Genomic DNA, 21,273 nt, shown 5'->3' on the forward strand with positions numbered 1-21,273 from the left:
TCCCGCCCCCGCCTCGGGCTGGCGCGCCCCGACGCATCTCCTAGGGCCACTGGGGCTCTCCGCCGAGCTCCGGGCAGGCCCTGAGTTCCCTCACGCACGCATGCAGCCATTCGTTCCACAACCATGACTGGGCACCTACTGTGTGCCAGGCCCTCAGTGATTTCATGCCTAGGGAAGGCAAGCAGTCGGCGCCCAAAGAAACTTTGAAACGAGGAGTCTTGCACGACGGGTGCGCGGTTGAGCTAAGGTCCCGCTGACTTCCAGTCCAGTGCTCGTCCCGCGGCACTAGTAAGCTTCCCTGGTTAAACCTCCCCAAGGCTCGTGGGACCCCTACCTGATCTGTGCTCCTGCTTCCCACTTCCGCCTCATCTCACACCTGCCTTCCTGCGGATCCTAGAGCACCTTTCTGTCCATCAAACTCTGGGACTTCACCAGCCTCAGGACATTGGCGCGCGCCTTTCCCTCTGTGGGACGTTCTTGCCCAGCTTTTCACGTGGCCGGCGCCTTCTCATTGTACATAGGTCCCCTCCTCAGAGAGGCCTTTCCTGACCACCTTCCTCGATTAGCCCTCTGCTCCTGGCCATTCCATGTACTTTATTTTTTTCATAGCATTTAACACGATTTATCCATTATCAGCAAATATTTATTGAGCACCTATTCTGGTTCTTCTCGCGTGGTGAACAAATAGACAAAAATTCTGTCCCCCAGTGGAGTTTGGGGCAAGAGGGACTGGTAACAGATAAACAGCAAATTAGCCAACTGTGCATTATATTAGAAAGTGATAAGTTCTAAGAGGAAAAAGAGCACGTCAGGAGGTTTGGGGGTGGAGGTAAGTAGTGAATTTTCAGTGAAGCGGTCGGATAGGGCCCTTGAGCTGATGGGCAGTTTGATCGGGTGACACTGAGAAGGTGATAGTAGTATTTCAGCCACGCAGATACGCGGGGAAGAGTATTCCTGGCAGAGGGAACAGCTAGTGCAAAGACCCAAAAGGGCGCCGGACCGCTTAGGGAACGGCAGGGAGGCAGAGGAGCAGATGAGGTCTGTCACTTTGGCTTTTCCTCCGATTCGTTTAATTCTCATGTTGTATTTCACTCCTGAATGTCAGCTTTGGGGCTGTAGCTCTGCTTGTCTTTACTGCAGTGACCCCCCTGCGACACCGTCTGGCACACAGTAGGCGCTCAAACATTATTTGTTGAATATGTGAACGAAGGGATGCAGAGATGGCTGGAACCCTCCAGTGGGGCCTGGGTGCCAGGTCCTGGGGGCGGTCGTTCCAGGGATAGACTGAGGCCCCGGCAACCCCTAGAAGCTCATTTCGGTCCTTGTCTCCGAGCCGCATGTCCCGGGATAACGCCGCTGCAGCGGGTGCCGCCCGGGCGTCGCGTCGGGGGGATTTCCGACGGAGCCCGGAGTCCAGGGTCAGGACAGCCCGCGCCCCGCCCGGCCTCGAGTCGCCAGCAAAACCTGGAGCCGCGGCGCCCGCTCAGCACCATTCGGACCGGCGGGGAGCGCACTGGGCATGCTCGGAGCCGGGCGGGGCTGGAGCCCCCGGAAGGAGGAGCCCCCTGGAGGGGCAGGCGACGCCCCCCGCAGAGCTCCACCCAGCGCCCCGGGGCTCAGCGGGTGGCATTCTCTGTGCTTTCCCCGCTGCCTCATCCTCTCTGTGCTTCAACCATTGTGAATACCTACGCTTCAATCTGGGCCCCAAGTGGAAGTTGAATGAAATAAGGAACGTAAACGTGTTTAGACCACCTTAAAGATCCATTTCTTGAATGCCTACCTAAATCAACTGTAATCCTCATGCCAGTTTGCCAACTGCTGAGATGAGGAAAACGAGGTCAACGGAGGATATGTGAATTTTCGAAGTTGTCTTAATTTGCTGACCCCTAGACTGAAACTCCCTTTTCTTTTCTCACAGCTGACAGCCGTTAGCTTAAACGATGCCCTCAAATTTGAGCTAGAAACATGCTTACACCTAAAGGAAAGACCTAAATATTTTTAATATCATGCATTTTAAATCACCATAACAGAAGCAGGAACAAAATGAAAGAATACTCCCCAAATTGGAAACGAAGTACTCAACAATAGAGGGATGATTAATTAGGTTATGGTATATTAGTTGAAATAATAACTATCTTATACTAAGTTAAAAAGACCATGTTGCAACAGGGAAAACTTAGGGTACAATGTTAAATGAAAAAAAATAAAAAACAGAAAACAGGTCGGGTAAGGTGGTTCATGCCTGTAATCCTAGCACTTTGGGAGATCCAGGTGAGACGGTAGCTTGAGCCCAAGAGTTCAGGACCAGCCTGGGCAACAATAGAAAGACCCCATCTTTACAAAAAAAACAAAAAAAACAAAAAAAAAAACTTATCCAGGTGTGGTGGCATGCACCTGTGGCCTCAGCTACATGGGAGGCTGAGGTGGGAGGATCTCTTGAGCCCAGAAGGTCAAGGCTGCAGTGAGTTGTGATGGCACCATTTGTACTTCAGCCTGTGTGACAGAGCGAGACTCTGTCTTAACAACAACAACAAAGCTAGAAACACAAATAGATTGTGTAAACATGGCGTTGACACATTCACCAACACTAGAGGGAAATATGGGAAAAGATAACTAGTCATTTTTTTGAAGTAGTAAGGTTGTTTTTTTTAAAGTTTATTAATGTCGCAATTATATGTTTGCAATAATAAGCATTTAAAAGATCAAATTAGGTCGGGCACAGTGGCACACGCCTGTAATCCCAGCACTTTGGGAGGCCGAGGCTGGCGGATCACGAGGTCAGGAGATCGAGACCACGGTGAAACCCCGTCTACACTAAAAATACAAAAAATTAGCCGGGCGCGGCCGTGGGCCCCTGTAGTCCCAGCTACTCGGGAGGCTGAGGCAGGAGAATGGCGTGAACCCGGGAGGCAGAGCTTGCAGTGAGCCGAGATTGCGCCACTGCACTCCAGCCTGGGCGACAGAGCAAGACTCCATCTCAAAAAAAAAAAAAAATCAAATTAAAAATTCTTGTTTTGTATATATCTAGTTATAATAACTGCTATTATCAAGCTCAAGTATGATGAATATTTTATATATAGTCTCTCTTTAATCCTTACCATCACTCTACAGAGTGACTGTTTTAGCTCAGTTTTACAGAACAGAAAACAATCTAGGGGCTGTTCACAACTGGTAAGAGGGTGAGGATTTGAACACAAGTCAGTCTGATCTCAAAGCCAGGGTGTTAGGTTTTAGGACACACTACCTCTGTGTAGTAGATTACCATGTATTGACGATAAGAGAAGCCATGTCATTTCATTTTGTGGCTTTTTTGCCTTATTTTCTCTACCCTTTGATGTGTTTGTAGGCTACAGATTACCTTTAGATGTTCTAGTCTCCTGTTACTGTTTTATTCTTGGGGCCAAAATGTTAAAGTCCATCCTTTTAAGCTGTTGCACCTGGAGTGACATAAGGTTATTATTACCAATGACAGTTGATCTTATATCATAAGCTCCCAAACCTTACGTAAATGGGGCTTTTGAATGGACACATAATCTTATTCGTCTGTCGTTGAACCCAGCCAAGTGTAGAGCAAATTAAGGCCCAGTTGGGAATAGAGCTGTACTCAGTCCCAGATCGGCTGGTCCAGAGAGGACCCACATAGATTACCGTCTCTGGGCAATCACGTTGGAGGCAGGATCACAACATGATGGAACTACCTGGTCCATGGGCTCCTCAGGGACTTTTCTGTGATGAAATGACAGAGAGTTGACAGTCCTGATGATGTTTGTTGAGAGAAAGCCAGGACCCTAACAGCAGCCCTCCTCCTGCAAAGCTCAAAAATATAGTCAGCTTTCTCTATTAGTGCCGGTAGACTATACCTGGCTCAAAAATCCAGAAACCATGAAAAACAATAACAACAACAAAGAAAACAAAAGAACATCATTTTAATGGAGAGTAAGATACACTACAAACTGAATATACATCACAGGTAATGGACTATATTCGTACAAGAGGAACAAGAGATGAACATCTAAACATAGTTATTAGTAGCGTTCCCAGAAGCTGCCACCAGGGCAGAAAATCTGGTGCCAGGCACCGTATGCAGGCAATTGGCTAAGGGAATTTATAGGGAGAGTTTCCTGGAAGAATCACTGAGGACTGTCATTTGCATCAAGACTTAAAAAGTCTGTCCTACTTGTACTGCTCCAGTGATTTACAAAGCACGGCTCTGAGGTGAGATGCTAATACTCATCAATTATTTGTGCTGTTAATGCAAGCTTATGAAGAGCCCAATAATCCATAAATATATGGGCAAATGGTGCTGTTAGAATGACATGAAAAGAATATGATGTAAAATACACATGGTATGGTATGTGGGAATTAAGTAGGTTGAACTATGAATTGCCAGGCAGGGTGCAGTGGCTCACACCAGAAATCCCCACACTTTGTGAGGCTGAGGTGGGAGGATTGCTTGAGACGGGAGTTCAAGACCAGTCTGGGCAATGTAGCGAGACCCTGTCTCCACAAATAAGAAAGAAATTAGCTGGGTGTGGTGGCACCCATGTGTGGTCCCAGCTACTTGGGAGGCTTAGGTGGGAGGATCACTTGAGTCAGGGCAGTTGAGGCTGCAGTGAGTCACAATTGTGCTACTGCACCCCAACCTAGACAACAGAGCAAGACTGTCTCAAATAAGTATATATAAAATTGCCATTTTATGGGTCAAAATGGTTGAACATTGACAACTTCTGTATTTCAACTTAATGCATACACATAGAACAAAAACCAGAAAAACTGCACCAAAATATTATTGATGGTGTGTCTGGGTATTGCATTTATGTGCAGAGAGGCAAACTACAGAAGTTATCTTTTACAAAGTAGGTGAATTTCAAGTCTTTGGGCATCTATTTTTTTGTATGTCTTTATAGTTCTCTAAATCTTATGTATGTTTCTTTCATAATCTGGAAAAATGAAACAAATTCAAAAGTTGGCTAGCTAAAGAAAATGATGTAAAGAGAGGGAAAATGGCTACTCCAGAATTGCACAAAAAAAGTGAGAGGCTCCTTTCATGGAGGGTGAAGCCCACCCTGCCTACTGACAAGGAAGAGTCACTAGGTGTGGCGAATGACAGCAAGATGTTTATTTCTGGCCCAGGAGCGAGAGGGTGGTCAGCCAGGAGCATGCTAGAGAAGTGTTAGTCAAATTCAGGACACCTCATCCCCTGAGCCTCTGTTCTGAGCCTCCTGGACTCGATGGAACTCACTTTGAGAAACACAAGCATTTCAGTCTAATGTTTTATCCATTGAAAAATGTCTTTCTCAGCTGGGAGAGGTGGCTCATGCTTGTAATCCCAGCACTTTGGGATTCCGAGGCAGGCAGATCACCTGAGGTCAGGAGTTTGAGAACAGCCTGGCCAACATAGTGAAACCCGGTCTCTACTAAAAAAAAAATACAAAAATTAGCCAGGTGTGGTGGCACATGCCTGTAATCCCAGCTACTCGGGAGGCTGAGGCAGGAGAATTGCTTGAACCTGGGAGGCGGAGGTTACGGTGAGCCAAGATCGCACCACTGACTGCACTCTAGCCTGGGTAACAGAGTGAGACTCCATCTCAAAAAAAAAAAAAAAAAAAAGTCTTTCCTCTGCAAATTATCACTGTAAAAGAGGAGTTTTGTCTGTAAAACTGATAAATGTAGTATGAGTACAGGAGCAATAATGAAGGGATTGTTGTCAATTAGACATTGGAAAATTCATTCATTAAATATTTATTATGTACCTGTGATGTATCAGGCACTACTCTAAGTGCTTGGGAGACATCTGTGAACACAACAAAAATATCCCTGCTCTCATGGAGCGTACGGTCTAATAGAGCAAGCTACAAGGAACAATAAACATCATAAATAAATGAATTGTAAAAAGAGCAGGGTAAGTGTAGTAGGGAGAGGGATGGTGGGTAGAGAGTTGTAATTTTAAATAGGATTGAGAAACAATCTCTTAAGCAAACACTTAAGCAAAGACCTGAAGGAGATGTGGGTGTTATTCTTGCCGGTATCTGGGGGAAGAATCTTCTGGTCAGAGAGAATAGGCTGAGTGGTAACCAGGCCCTTGAGGGAGCCTCTCTAGATTAAAGAAGCTGGTAGGCAAGGGAGAAAGCTGCAGGAGATGGAGTCAGAGAGGTATCAGGCACCAGAACCCGTAGGGCCCTCCCTTCATCCTCCAGTCCCAAAGAAGGACTCAGCCTTTCAGTCTCAGTGGGACAGGAAGCCAAGCCAACCTCATGGCTGCCAAGTGTGCTTGTCAACTCATCAAAAATAAATCCTTTCCCTTGGGGTGGTCAGTTGATGCCAATTTGGTGGTAAACACAGATTCAAATAAGGGAACCAAAATTATCTAGCGGCACTCTGCTATAAGGGAGTCAGCCAGACAGTCCAGATTATGCATATATTTTTAATATTATCATAGAGAGGGAAAGATAACATTAAACAATAAACTCAGATGATTCCCAGACTTTCAAGAACACTTGTGGGAACCCTCAAGGATGGGGGGAGTTTGAAAAACACTCTTTGGGTGTCCACACTGTAAAACTGGTAGAGACTCTAATGGACCCGTGGACCACCATATGGATTTGCTGTCACATGGGAAACAGAAACATAAGTGTAGGGACTTTAAGATCCTGCTCTGGAAACTCAGAGCATTGAGGATGCTTCCATTGACAGAAGCTGAGATGATGAGACATGCAGAGTAGAAACTGGCGTCCTGAACTGCAGCTGACCGAATTTAAACAATGGCCTTCCCTGAAAAGGGTGGTGTCATCTTACAAAACCCAGGGAAAATAGGTTTGTCAGGAGTCTCTCAACCACAACTTCAAAGTTCATATACTGAAAACAGAGAAAAACACCCAGGTAATGTAGAATAGTCATACAGTGGTCATGGCTTTGAAAAACAGCAATGATGAAGGAAATACTCAGTAAACCCTACCAGAGGATTCTAGGAATAAGAGTCAGTAATAATAGTGAAGGCAGTGTTTCTGGAAGTGTGATCCAGGAGCCATGTAGATCACGGTCACCAGGTCACCGTGGGGAAAGAAGTCCATGTAGAAAACCAGACTCCTGGCCTGAGCCATGAACCTTCTGAATCTCTGGGTGTGGCACCCAAGAACCTGCATTTTATAATTTACTATAATAATTTTTTTGATACAAAGTCTTGCTCTGTCACCCAGCCTGGAGTGTAGTGATGTGATCATGGGTCACTGCAGGTTCCACTTCCTGGGCTCAAGTGATCTTCCCGCCTCAGCCTCTGGAGTAGCTGGGACTAGAGACACACACCACCACACCTGGCTAATTTTTTGTTTGTTTGTTGCTTTGTTTAGATGAGGTCTTGCTATTTTGTCCAGGCTGGTCTCGAACTCCTGGGCTCAAACCATCCTACCGCCTTGGCCTCCCAAAGTGTTGGGATTACAGGCCTGAGCCACTGCACCCAACCTATAAGAATCTTAATGTACGCCGAAGCTTTATTAACTTCTGTCCTATGACCTCCAATATACTTATACCAAGAACATAGTCTGAGTAATAAACTAAAGGATGGGAAATTTTGCTAATGGTCTTCCAGGTATCACTGATGCTTGGATGGATTGAACTAAGGATCAGAACATCAACCTTTTTTTTTTTTTTTTTTTTGAGACGGAGTCTCCTTCTGTCGCCCAGACTGGAGTGTGGAGTGCAGTGGCGCGATCTCGGCTCACTGCAAACTCTACCTCCTGGGTTCACGCCATTCTCCTGCCCCCACCTCCTGAGTAGCTGGGACTACAGGCACCCGCCACCATGCCTGGCTAATTTTTTGTATTTTTTAGTAGAGACGGGGTTTCACGGTGTTAACCAGGATGGTCTCGATCTGCTGACCTCGTGATCCACCTGCCTCGGCCTCCCAAAGTGCTGAGATTACAGGCATGAGCCACCGCACCCGGCCCAGAACATCAACTTCTTAAAGGAGGTGCACATAGAAAGGGTTAGAAGGAGAGGGGAAGAGGAGATGGAGAAAGGGCATGCCCCACCCACAAATGGGGACCCTCAGCTCTCAGGCTCTCTGCCCTTAACCTTAGGTCTCTGATGTCATCCACCATGCTCTCCTGGGACCAGAAGCAAGCTGACCATGTGACTGGAAAGGCAGCAGTAATAGGGATAGTAGTGGTGATGTTTGCTAAGAGCATTGGACCTTAAAATAAACACATCGAAGTATGCAGGATATACACAAAACTGAAACTGGAAAGGTCATCACCTCCCGAAGAGGAACTGTATGAGTGGGGCAGGGAGGGATGGAAGTTTACTGTCTGCCATAAACCTTTTTGTACCTTCTGAATTTTCTTCCTTTATTTTTCTCTCCTTCCCTCTCTCCCTCCCTCCCTTCCTTCCTTCCTTCCTTGCTTCCATCTTTCTTTCTTTTTGACAGAGTCTATCTCTGTCACCCAGGCAGGAGTGCAGAGGTGCAATCTCAGCTCACTGCAGCCTCAACCTCCCAGGCTTAAGCAATCCTCCCACCCCAGCCTCCCAAGTAGCTGGGACTACAGGCGCATGCCACCACACTTGGCTGATTTTTGTATTTTTTGTAGAGATGGGGTTTTGCTTTTTTGCCCAGGCTAGTCTTGAACTCCTGAGCTCAGGCATTCCTCCCGTCTTGGCTTCCCAAAGTGCTGGGATTATAGGCATGAGCCACAGTGCCCAGTCTGAATTTTCTACCATGTGATGTATAACCTATTTTAAATGAAAACATTCTCATTTGGAAAAAACTAATGAAGCATGCCTAATATTTTTTCAAAATTATTTTGTTTTCCATCTTGGCTCCCTCCAAATTTTGCTGACCAAGTGCAAAACCCAGATTTCTTAACAAGCCAAGGCTGTAACTATGACCAGGGCACAAGAATGCATACCTTGCTTGAAAGAAACAGCTGGAAGTCAAGAACTCTCACTACTACTGGAAATTTGTACGGCTGAGGGATAGAACAGAAGAGAGCTTTTGGATAAGGATAAAAGAAAAGGAAAAATTGTTTCAGTGACCCAGGGATCAGGAATGATGCCTCCCTGATACAGGTGGTAACTGAATGGCCAGAGAAGTGAGATGGAGAATTCCAACCGCTCAGCCCTTTACTGGAAGTCACATCCATGAAAAGACGGTCATCTGAAAACCGATTCTTGCTTGGCTTACCATTTCATTGCTGAGAAACTGGAAACCTGTCCTGGGCCCAGGAGAACACTGTGCTCCGAATTCCTGGTGACATTTTAAGAAAGGGGGATGCTATTCAGCCTGCCCACTGATCTGGTGCTTCTAGTGTTGCACAGATGACACACCACAGGATTTCCTCAACTGCGCCCTGGCGTCCTGCTAGGATGTCTTTCTCATTTTTTCCATGGTACGCACAGTCATTGCATCACAGTCCAAGCGGACTGTCCAGCGATGCCTTTGTAAACATGAGTCACATGTAAAGTTAAAGGGATCCTTGTTCAGCCAGGGACAGCAGAGTTCCTAAGGCACATCATCTTCACATAAGAGGTGCAGATCGATAAGGGTCATAGGACTTCCTGCTGAGATGCCCAAGCAGTGCCCAGGGACTCACTTTGTGCAGCAGTCACTAAGGCCTCCATCCATAACACTCTTCTTCATCCCTATGAAGTTCTCCAGCTATCATATCAGAAAACATGACTCTTCCCCATTTTTCACCTTCTTGGGTGTCTCTCAGTTTGGTCCTGAATGTTGCTCCCTGTCCAGCCTTGGTCATCCCAGCCCAAGCACAGGCACAAGCCTCTTTCTTGCTTCCCCTTGAAAAATGAAGATCGCCTATATCAGCCTCCCCAAACAACACATTTGACCGTCTCTGCCTGTTGAAATCCTGGTTAAGGTCCATCTCAGAAACTGCCTCTTCCCAGTTTATCTCCGCTGGCTATGAGCTCTCTAATCCCTGCACCAGAGAGTATTTGGTCTGTTTTTCTTTTATACTTCTCATCACATTTTGATTTGCATTGAGTTATCAATGTGTGTGCCCCTTTTAGAAAGATCTTCCTGAAGCCACATAGTCTGTGACTATTACGTCTAAGCAAGATATGTAAAGGGCTATGTACCCCTTACAAAAAATTGCTTGCTTTTCTGCAGTGAGCAAGAAGGGTTATGTTGTATCTAAAGGTTCTTTGTCAAAAGTCCTTCCAGAATTTTTCTTGCTAGCTTAATAATCAATCAGTAGATAGATAGAAAAGAGATACAGATAGATGTAGAAAAGTGTGTCCAGCAGTGTCCCAAATAAGGTATAACTAATCTGTGATTGGATGTCACTATGCACTCTAAATTTCTTCCCTATGTGAAACAATTAAGTGAGTTAGGATGTCACCCCCACCCACCAACCTCCACACCCAAGAGTCATTTACTTGTGTTAGAAAGTCTACAGGTGGGCAGTGGCTCATGCCTATAATCCCAGTGCTTTGGGAGGCTGAGGTGGGAGGATTGCTTGAGGCCAGGAGTTTGAGACCAGTCTGGGTAACACAGTGAGACCCCATCTCTAGTTTTTTAAAGGAAGATTTACAGGTGAAGGGCACATTCCTTTGTTGTCCATCTGCATTGCTGAGTGAGCCAATTCCAAACCAGCTCTGGGGCCTATGACCTCCATATTTGAGCCGAAGAATTAAAAAGTCAGTAAAATCCCTCATCAAAATTATCAGGAAGTAAGGGAAAGCTAAAACCCGCTCGGTGTCTCATGGTTTTGATTTCATTGCCGTCTAGAATTGTATGTAGTGCAATATCAATCATGGGAAGCTGCCCCAATGTTGTCAGCCTCTGTGACAATATTTTATTCTCACACTGTAGGGTAAATGCATTGTGACAGCCTTCCTATTTCTCTCAGTCTTGCACAATTTGCAGTAACCAGCTTTCTTTGATTACGTACGTAGGCTCAGGGGCCTCTCCCTGTGCATTATCTACTAGATTCTCACTTTAACACATTATATACAGTTGTTTAAGTCTGCTACTCCAACTGTTAACTGTCTAACATCTTTTCTTATGCTGGGCTCCTAGATAGAATCTAGCTCTTACTGAGAGTGTGATGAGTGAGTGAATTAGTTGACATTGGACTGCCTTATTGATGTGCCCGAGTCGGGCCAAGTTCCTTGACTTACTGAGGCCAGTGTATTATTTTCCATTACATTTAGTTCAGTGATATTTTAAAAATGTGCATAATACTAGCACATATTCAAATGCCAATTCACATGAGGGAATAATTTCCCGACAGTGTTATCTAGCTTCTTCTCAAGTTCCCTGGGTGGAGGTCAGTCTTTGTAGTTCATGTTGGGTTCCTGACCCAAACGCAGCTTGTGCCAGTCATGGAAAGAAAAAAAAAAAAAAAGGGCAGTTTTCCATGGTTTGGATAAAGAGGTGACCATGGGAACATGTACAGCTCTGTCTGTAGTTCTGGTAAAGTCACTGAAAACCCACCCCAGCCTGGCTCTCTTGTGTACCTGCATGGAAATGGGGATAGACAAGGCCTGTCAAACAAGAGGAAATGGAGCAAAAGGAAATAGACCCATTCTGCAAAGCCATATGGCATATACAGCAGAGGGAAGTGTTGGTCCCATTCAGGAGGGAAAATATCTTTTTAGCTATTTATTAGGAAACATTGAAGTAATCTTAAAAACTGTGTTATATAAAGAAAAGATATGAACCCCATCTATTCAATGGAAAAATCCAAATGCAGATAAAGGCTTATGAACAGAAATGAGTCATTCTAGCACTGCTGATAATTGCTAAAAATTACAAAACAACCAGGCGTGGTGGCTCACACCTGTAATCCTAGCACTTTGGGAGGCCAAGGTGGGCAGATCACCTGAGGTCAGGAATTCAAGACCAACCTGACCAACATGGAGAAACCCTGTCTCTACTAAAAATACAAAATTAGCCAGATGTGGTGGTGTATGCCTGTAGTCCCAGCTACTTGGAAGGCTGAGGCAGGAGAATCACTTGAACCTTGAACCCGGGAGGCAGAGGTTGCATTGAGCCGAGATCATGCCATTGCACTCCAGCCTGGGCAACAAGAGTGAAACTTTGTCTCAAAAAAAAAAATAGGAATATATGAAACAAGCAACTGGATGATTATGCAATAGTATGTCTCACTGATTGTTATATAACTCAAAATTATTTTACAAGGAGATTGTAATGACGTGGGAAAATGCTAGCACTAGTGATAATGCTAGTGATTCAACTCCTGTTGAATCACTGCATTATTTTAAGATAGTAGTTCTCAAACTCCAGCATTCAAAGAGTATAAGACAGAAAGGTGTATTCCTGGCCTAACTCTGTAAAGAAAAACACATTTATGAACAAAAATTTGAAAGCAAATGTGCTAAAAGATTTTTCTAGATAATGCTATGACTAGTGATTTTAATTTTCGTTTTTGTATTTTTAAAACTTCTACAACATATATGTGTTATTCCAAAAATCAAAAAGAAACATAAAAAAATCCATGTAATCAATATCAAACACAAAACTTTAACTTTGCTCCCAGCAACAAATACATAAAATATTTAGGGGCATATTTTTATGTCAAGGTGATTAAAGCACTGACCATGGGAATTTTATGACTGTCCTATGGGAGGTTTAGCCATGGTGCTTAGGATACCCATAGTGTCCTTCTCATCACCTTTACACCAGCTCTGCTTGCAATCCTGCTGAGTCCTAAAATCCCCATGAGTAAGGGTGACTGTGAGCCATGGACATGCTTAGCAAGACCAATTGGTTTCCTTCACCTAGGAGTTTAAACTAGAGAACAGTGGGGAAGTGAGAAGATACACAAAGAGATGCCAGGTTCAAGGGGCAGCCACAGTAACTGTGACAGAATGCAGTGACCCCCAAAGAAGTGACTCTCTAGTGTCCACACTGCTGTGAATTCCCCTTTCACGCTGAGGCTGATCATGGCCATGGGACTTGGTTTTGCCAGTGTGCCAATGCCTGTCCAATATCTACCTGTCATGTTTGTCATAGGACAGGTAGACATTTGATAGGCATTGGTACGCTGGGGTCGGCCCTCTTGGAAACCTGAAACCACCATGCCCTAAGAAGCCTGAAATGAACAACTTCATGGAGAGGGGCCCAGCCATGCCAGGTTTATCTCAGTCGAACCCAGAGCAGACCTGTAGGAGAATCTCCCAGCCAACACATTGCATCATGAGGTGGGGGGGAAAATCATTGTCATTTTCAGCCCCTAAGTTTTAGCAGTGGTTTGTTACCAGCAATGGATAACAGAGGCAGTCCCAGTAGGAACTCCGGTTGAATCCCTGTATTATTTTAAGACAGTGGTTCTCAAACTCCAGTATTCAAAGAGCTGAGTCAAAAAGGAAGTGTCTTTAGGGGAGAGACGTTGTTGGCCTCATTTGCCTTTACATCCTAGTGCCTGGAATGGTGTTTATCACATAGCTAGACCTGAAGAAATATTTGTAAATAAATGAACAAATGGATCTTGGGAGTTTGTTTAAAATATGCCCACCTCTGGAGATTTCTAATTTGGTAGGTCTGGGTGAGGTCCAGGAAACTGCATCTGAATGATGCCGAGACAGGTGGCTTACAGACCACATTTTTGTCATCAGGGCCTCAAATCATCCTTGCAACCAAAAGAGGCAATTGACCAATCTTCCACCTGGCCATGCAACAGAATTACCTGAGGAGTTTCTTAACGATATTCCTTCCAGATTCTCACCCCTGACCTACCAAATCTGAAAACCTCTAGAGGGGGAGACTCACACTCTACATTATTAAGAAGCTCCTGGGTGCAGCTGGTACAGCTGGTCCACAGATTGGAGGGCGTTTTTGCTGGCCTAACCAACACAAGTCTCCAAAAGCCATCTGGCAGCCAAACACACTTTTCGCACTCCTGAGAACAAAGAACACACACCTACTCAGTTAAACATTATCACACTAATCTTTAAGGCTTTTTTTGTAAAACAGTTTTCATTTTTACGTCGAGAAGTGTTTGTTAGGGTCTCCTTCTAAATCTCAGTGTCTCACCTGTCAAACAAAACTTGGTAACGCCTGCTTCCTGAATGCCATGAAGACTACATGAGTTAAGGTGTCTGACCACACATTGAAACCGGAAACACCAAGCACAGGATTTTTAAGACTTTAATCATAAGTGTGTCATACAGGAGATTAAAATAGTTTATCTATTTTTAGGTAATCATTCAGGGTTCTTTAGGAGGTACCTTGTTCCTCCTAAATCAGGGAGAGCCAGGCCTTTGGGACTTCCTACACAAAATGTTTCAGGGAGGGGAAACTGGACACATTTCTTGTTCCTGAACATGGTGTTTAAAGCACTGTATGCTCTGAACCCTGCATTACCTTGTTCTTTCCTTCCCCTTGTCCTTTTTCCTCCCTCCTCCTGCCCCTAATGGTCAGCCCTTCCAAACACTAATGCAGTATGCTGGTTCACATCTTTCACTAGTCCTGGCTCAAGCTGTGTACTATATCTGAAATGTTCTTAATTTATTAATTATTATTGAAACAGGGTCTCACTCTGTTGCCCAGGCTGGGGTGCAGTGGCACAAACACGGCTCGCTGCAGCCTCAACCTCCTGGGTCTAAGCGACTCTCCCACCTCAGACTCCTGAGTAGCTGGGACTACACGTATGTGTATCACGTCTGGCTAATTTATCTTAATTTTTTTTTTTTTTTTTTTTTTTTTAGTAGAGACAAAGTCCTGCTGTGTTTCCCAGGCTGGTCTCAAACTCCTGGCCTCAAATGATCCTCCTGCCTTGGCCTCCCAAAGTGCTGGGATCACTGGCATGAGCCACCACATCTGGCCTGGAATGTTCTTTATTGTCCATCCCATCCACTTAGGCCTCTCCAGAGTCTTTAATGTCTGTTGCTATCTCCCACCCTCTGGTCAGATGAAATTGACTAGCCCCTATTTTGAGCTCCCCTGGACATTTGTCCTGGCCCCCCAGAACACCTGGTTGCACTTAGCTAAGTACATAACCTTTCCTTCCTCACTGAGTCCAAGCTCTTTGAGGGCAGGGGCTTTTCCTTACTCATCCCCAGGTCTCTAATGCTTAGCGTGCCTAATCCAGAGAATGGACTAGTAAATACTTATTAATTGAGTGTATGAAAGTTAGGGGTTGTCTTTGGTGAGTTTAAACTTCTGAAAAAAGAAAGGTGTTTACTCCTGGACATAGTCATGTGTTTGTCTCTGATCCTGATTTCCTGAAGTTGGCCTTTGTCTTTTTCTGCTTTCTGTGCAGAGAGTTATGAAAATCAAACAACATGCAACAAGCTGCTTGCTTGATCTTTAGCTGGTGGGGGTATCTAGCAGGTTTGGAAGAGTTTGCATATGATATGTAAATATAATATTTGATGTAAATGGCTAATTAAGATATTAATGAGAAATCTCTTTTGAGGGCCAGTTCTGAATTTTTGTTGTTCCAGCTAGGTGTCCCACATGTACTTCAGACTCAACAAGCCCCAAGCTAACAGATCAACTCCATCCTACAAGCCTGCTCCTTATCCATAAGTATCCACCTAGTTGTCTGGACTCCAAGCCACATGTCCCAAGATCTCCCTCTCTCTTGCCAAACAAAGAAATGACAAGTTCTCTCCATTTGCCGCCCCCCCCACCTAAGTATTTCTCCCATCCTTCCCAAGCCCCACTTTCTATTTCAGGACCTTCTTATCTCTCACTAGGGCTCTTGCAAATAGCCTCCCAATTGATCTGCAGACTCCTCTCATTTTTCCCCCCAAATACTGGTAACATTTGAATGTTATTAAAGCCTGGATTTGAATAAGCTATTCCTCTGCTTGAAAACTTGCAGTGGCTCTCCGCATGGCCCATGTACTGGTTAAAGTCCAAAATCCTTAGTCTGTGCCATATTTGAGGGTAACAAACCTACCTAATCAGAGGCCTTCTCTTGGGAAGTGAGAATGTGAAGAAGAAGTGAGGGGGTTTTCATTTATTCAAGAAATATTGATTAACACTAACTCTATGCCATGTACTATTCTAGGTTCTGGGAATACAGTAAAGACCTTGACTTTGTGGAGCTTATCATATGGAGGAAAAGCAAAATAGTGTCATTGATATCTGCTTCTAAGATGACCAGGTAACTAGAGCTCCTTCCTGAAAAATGAGGAGTGTGGTAGATGCATAGACTGTATTAATGGCTCAAGTTCTCTGCTCCTCTCTGTAACCATGTTCTTTGCCATGTGACTTTGCAGTTTCTTTCACTGGAGGTAGATGGATTTCCCCCTGCTTGACTTTGGGCTTGGCCATGTGACTTGCTTTGGCCAATGGGATGTTAGATGTGAAGTAATTAGAGGCTTGAAATATACTTATGGGGTTAAGCTTAGATTTCTGCCTCTGCCATAAAAGACTGTCCAGTAAACCACTGGTCCCAGAAGAATGAGAAAAAATGTGAAATAGAACCAAACTGTGAATAATGTTGTTGTTTTAAGACACTGAATTTTTCGGGTGACTTGTAACGCAGCATTATTGGGGCAATAGCTGGCGATAGAAGAGGGTTTTCTTTTTTCTTTTTTTTTTGAGACAGAGTCTCACTCTGTTGTCCGGGCTGAAGAGCAGTGGTGCCATCACGTCTCACTGCAGCCTCAACCTTCCAGGGCCAAGCCATCTTCCCACCTCAGCCTACCGAGTAGCTGGGACTACAGGTGCATGCCACTACGCCTAGCTAATTTTTGAAATTTTTTTGTAGAGATGGGGTTTCACCATGTTGCCCAGGCTGGTCTTGAACTCCTGGGCAATCTGCCCACCTTGGCCTCACAAAGTGCTGGGATTGTAGGCATGAACCACCATGCCTAGCACAAGAAGCTTTAATTCTATCCTCCATGAGATCTACCTGCCGTCCCTGCATTGGAGTTGCTGCTCCAGACGTACTGGGCTACTGCTGAGGGCAGGGGGGGTCTTATACTTCTCCATACAAGAAACACGATCTTAATCTAGCCATTTACATCATCACCTGAGTATGAGAAACCTGAGTATGTCTTTTCCTTGCAGCCCGAAAGAGCCTAACTGTGTTAATCCATTTTGTGTTGCTATAAAGGAGTACCTGAGACTGGGTAATTTATAAAGAAAAAAGGTTTATTTGGCTCATGGTTCTGCAGGCTGTACAAGAAACATGAAGCCAGCATCTGCTCAGCTTCTGGTAAGGGCCTCAGGAAGCCTTCACTTATGGCAGAAGGGAAGGGGAGACGATGGGGCTCCAAAGATCACCCAAGAGAGGGAGCAAGCAAGAGAAGAGGGGTGCCATGCCCTTTTTAACAACCAGCTCTTAGGTGAACCAATAGAGTGAAAACCAATTCGTTACCTTGGAGAAGGCACCAAGCCATTCATGAGGTATTCACCCACATGACCCAGACATCTCCCACTGGGCCCAACCTCCAACACTGAGGATCAAATTTCAACATGAGATTTCAGGAAACACATATCCAAACTGTATCACTAATGAAGACAATGTCTCCCCTGTCTACCACGAATTCCTTAAGGGATGGGTTTGCTCTTGATTACTATACTGGCACAGAACCTGGTGGGGTGTCCGGTGCACTCCACTAGCTGTGAAATCAAATATCGCTCCTGTCAAAATTAGCAAATTTAATGAAGCCATCTGCCCTAGGTTCACTCTTGGAAGACACCTTTCCATGCAAGAGGCTCTTACTCTTTCAATTGATAAACCAAATCTTCCCATGATGGGAAGATGCTTTGCCAGAGACTGGGATACAAAGGCCAATTAGACATGGCTGATCCATTCCTTATAGAGATCGTAGACTAATAGAAGAGACATAACAACTATTACAAGGTGGTGAGATAAAAATTAAAGAAGTGCGAGTGAGATACTGAGGGAGTGGAGACTAATCCCATCTGGTGGGTTAGAGAAGCTTTCAAGGATAAGATGATAGTAGAAATGGGTTTGACAGGCAAGGAGGAGTTGACCACGTATAGAAAGGGGAGAACATTCTTGGAAGAAGGTGAACAAGCATATACATTTAAGATCCATGGTGAAGGTGTAAGGATGTGTGCAGGGGGATGGTGGGAAGTGGTAGAAAATGAGGTGGAAACTCAGGCATAGCCAGGTGTACAGAGCTTGTATACTGCAACCAGGAGTCTGGACTTGGTTCCAAGGGCACTGGGGAGCATTGAAGATTTTAAGAAGGGGAGTAACACATTTGTATTTTGCATATTTAAAAGACCCTCTGGCAATAATGATTGTGGAGAAGGCAAGGACTCTTACTAGGTCGTTGCACTAATAAAGGGGAACAATGAAGACCACCTGGCAGGCTGGTGGAAAACAAGAGAAGTGAAGGGATGGGAGAGGTAGACCTGGCTACTGAAGAATGGGAGAGCTCCCAGGTTTCTACTTGAACTACTGGGCAGATGGTAACACCATTCATTGAGGTTAGGGTACTTGGAGGGGTGAGAAGGGATGGAAGAGAGGTCCTCTTAGGCACATGTGGATTGGAGGGAACTGTGGGGCCTCCAAGCATATATTCTGTAGGCAGCTGAATACCCAGAACTCAGGAGACGTAGGTATTCGGTGTCATAGTGTGTAGACAGTGGTTGAAGCCATGGGTTTGATTTGTTAATTTGGCTGTCCATCGCTGGTGCTTGCAGAGGCACTGAAAAGTCATCCTCACATGTTGAGGATGATCTTTGGAGCCCCAGAAGAATCCCTAGATGGCATCTAAGAGTTATCCTAGGAAATCCCAAGCAGGGACCATTTTTATTCAACTTTGTGTGGCCAGAACTCTCCACAGGGCTTGGAAGTCAATACATGCTCAGTAATATTGGATGAATGAATTGAGGTTCCCTGATCCTTTGAGGTCCCCCAGGCCTGGGGAACCAACATCATCAGGTTCCAAAACTTGGAGGTGATGCTATAGGTTCATATTATGAATTAACCAAGTTAAGAATTATTGTAATTCTGCACTTGCAGAGATCCTCAATTGGTACCCACTGCTATACCATCCAAAGCACCTATTCAAGATAGTGGTTATCAAAAATGCATGTAAATTAGAATCAGCTGGGGAAATGTCCTACAAATATGGATTCTCAAGCCTCATAGGTATTTTGATTTAGTAGGTCTGGGTTGGAGCCCAGGAAGTCTGCTTTTGAAACAAGCTCCTGAAGTAGTTCTGATGCCCATGTGATGGAGGCCATAATTTGGGGAAAGCCTCTGGGGCTGGCTATTCTCCCCTGCCCATCCAGATGTGTTCTCTACTTCTAATCACTCTGCCCTGTGCCTACACAGCTGCCTTCTGTGGCCTGGGACATCTGGGTTTCTTTGGCCTCTGGCTTCCATTGGGTTCTACCAGTGGGAGACCCTAGCAGAAGCTGGGTAGGAGGAGAGACAGGGTGAATATGGAGTCTCCTGGCCCCTCTCTGCAGGCTGTGGTTTGGCAATGGCTGCATCCATGATGCCTGTCAAGCAGGTCCTCTCTCCTGGCTGCAGCTCTTGCCAAATCCTTCACCAGCTCCCCTTCTTCTCCCCTGCAGGCCTAGGGGTGGTTATGACTTCCTGCAGTGGCTGGTCTCTTGGTGTTTTGCTATGGTTTCCTTTAACCCTGCTCAGGTCTCTCTAAATAAATCCTTCATTACACACTCTCCAGTTACCTCTTTGTTCCCTCTGCTCCTGCCAAGACAGGAAAACAAAAACATTGACTGGAAAGAGTCAAGAATTCTGGGCTCAGTTCAATTCAATTCAGCAAACATTTACTGAGTGAGGTCCTCTCAGCCAGGCTCTGTGCCAGGAGCTGAGGTTACAGAAAAGAACTCAGACATGGCACCCACCTCCTGCAGAGTTCACAGCTTCATGGGAGGCTAGAGGCCCCCTGGTGTGGCTGCACTCAAGGCAGTAGAGGCTGGGATTGCCATGCCCAGTCCAGTGGGAGGCAGAGAAATGCAGAGAACTTTTAGCCATAGGATGTTCCCCTGGAACAGGTGCCAGTCAGGATGACCCAGCCTCTAGGTGATCTGTGTGGTCTGGGTGCCTCCTGCCATCTCCCAAACACCATAATTAAGGCTTCCTTCCTTCTAAAGCAGGTTTAATTCACCAGCCTGCCAAGGCTCCCCTGCCTCCACCAGAGGGGTGTTTGGGAGAAAAGAGGAAGACTTGTTGGATTAATGGGCTTCAGGGCCCCAAGGTTACAACTGAAGAAAAGCTCTAGCTGGTATGTGTCACAGACCTCCCATTCAGGGCTCAAAATTCCACAAACCATCTGCATTGACTTTAAAGAAGGACATGATCTTGAATAAGTTCCTTCTCTGCCATGGGCCACAGTTTCCTCATTCCTCAAACAGGGATGATAAGGTCAGTGCAGGGAGGCTGACCAGTGCTGTTCAGCCAGGAGATTGAGAATAAGAAAAAGTACACTTTAAAGGAGACTGGCAAACTCCTGTTCATCCTTCGAAAGCCAACTGAGCGTTTTTACTTCCTCCAGGAAGACTTTCTGGAGCCCCGTAACTTCTCCTTCTCTTGTATTCGTCGTAGTCTCTGGTAACATGACCACCAGCCTGCCTAGTCTACTTGACCTCTGGATTCCTCAAACATCTGTCTCTTTCTCTCTAGGACCCAGCACTGGGCCTAAGGCGTATTAGGGCATCAGAAAATGTGTGTTGAACTGAGTCGAAAGGAATTCTTTCTGCAACGGAAGAAGTAGTGCAGAGGGTTCACGTTACAACTTTAAACTTTACAGTGGTGTGAAAGCAATACACATTCAGCTGAACATCAATAAGAGATACCAATACTTCATTATAAAACAAGCTTTGTGTTAGATGATTTTGCCCAACCGTAGGCTAATGTAAGTGTTTCAAGCACGTTTAAGGGAAACAGGGCTAAGCTATGATGTTCAGTAGGTTAGGTGTATTAAAGGTAGTTTTGACTTAGTATATTTTCAACTTATGATAGGTTCGCTAGGGTGTAACTGCCTCATAGGTTGAGGAGCATCAGTAGTAATACTAGTGACCTTATCACCCTTGTTTGAAGAATGAGGAAACTGTGGCCCAGGGCAGAGAAGGAACTTGCTCAAGATCACACAGCCTGTAAATGATATGGTAGCATTGGGACTTGAAACCAGACAAACTTGCTGACTGCAAGGGCTGGACTCTTCATAGTGCAGGGAGGCTGACCAGTTCAGGGAGGCTGACCAGTGCTGTTCAGCCAGGAGACTGAGAATAAGAGAACACTTTGATGGAGCAAGTGCTCCTTGCCAGGAACTGTTAAGAGCAAATTTGCATCAACGCACTTAATTGCATCAATGCACTTAACCCTGACGGCC

At 45.2% G+C, this 21,273-nt stretch overlaps 2 protein-coding genes across 2 annotated transcripts in view; one reads left to right on the forward strand and one right to left on the reverse strand.

Annotated features, from left to right (window-relative positions):
* PTPN3 (protein tyrosine phosphatase, non-receptor type 3) overlaps positions 1 to 21,273 on the reverse strand; it is a 160,812-nt gene that overhangs the window by 121,186 nt on the left and 18,353 nt on the right. The gene's annotated exons all lie outside the window — the stretch shown is intronic.
* PALM2 (paralemmin 2) overlaps positions 958 to 21,273 on the forward strand; it is a 476,431-nt gene continuing 456,115 nt past the window's right edge. Inside the window, exons 1-2 of the mRNA XM_011954585.1 lie at positions 958 to 1,038; positions 15,993 to 16,088. Coding sequence (XP_011809975.1) covers positions 1,034 to 1,038; positions 15,993 to 16,088 — 101 coding nt within the window. The 5' untranslated portion in view covers positions 958 to 1,033. The remainder of the gene's footprint in view (positions 1,039 to 15,992; positions 16,089 to 21,273) is intronic.

The sequence above is a fragment of the Colobus angolensis genome, unplaced genomic scaffold, assembly GCF_000951035.1.
Source record: "Colobus angolensis palliatus isolate OR3802 unplaced genomic scaffold, Cang.pa_1.0 Scaffold386, whole genome shotgun sequence".
Classification (NCBI taxonomy): domain Eukaryota; kingdom Metazoa; phylum Chordata; class Mammalia; order Primates; family Cercopithecidae; genus Colobus; species Colobus angolensis.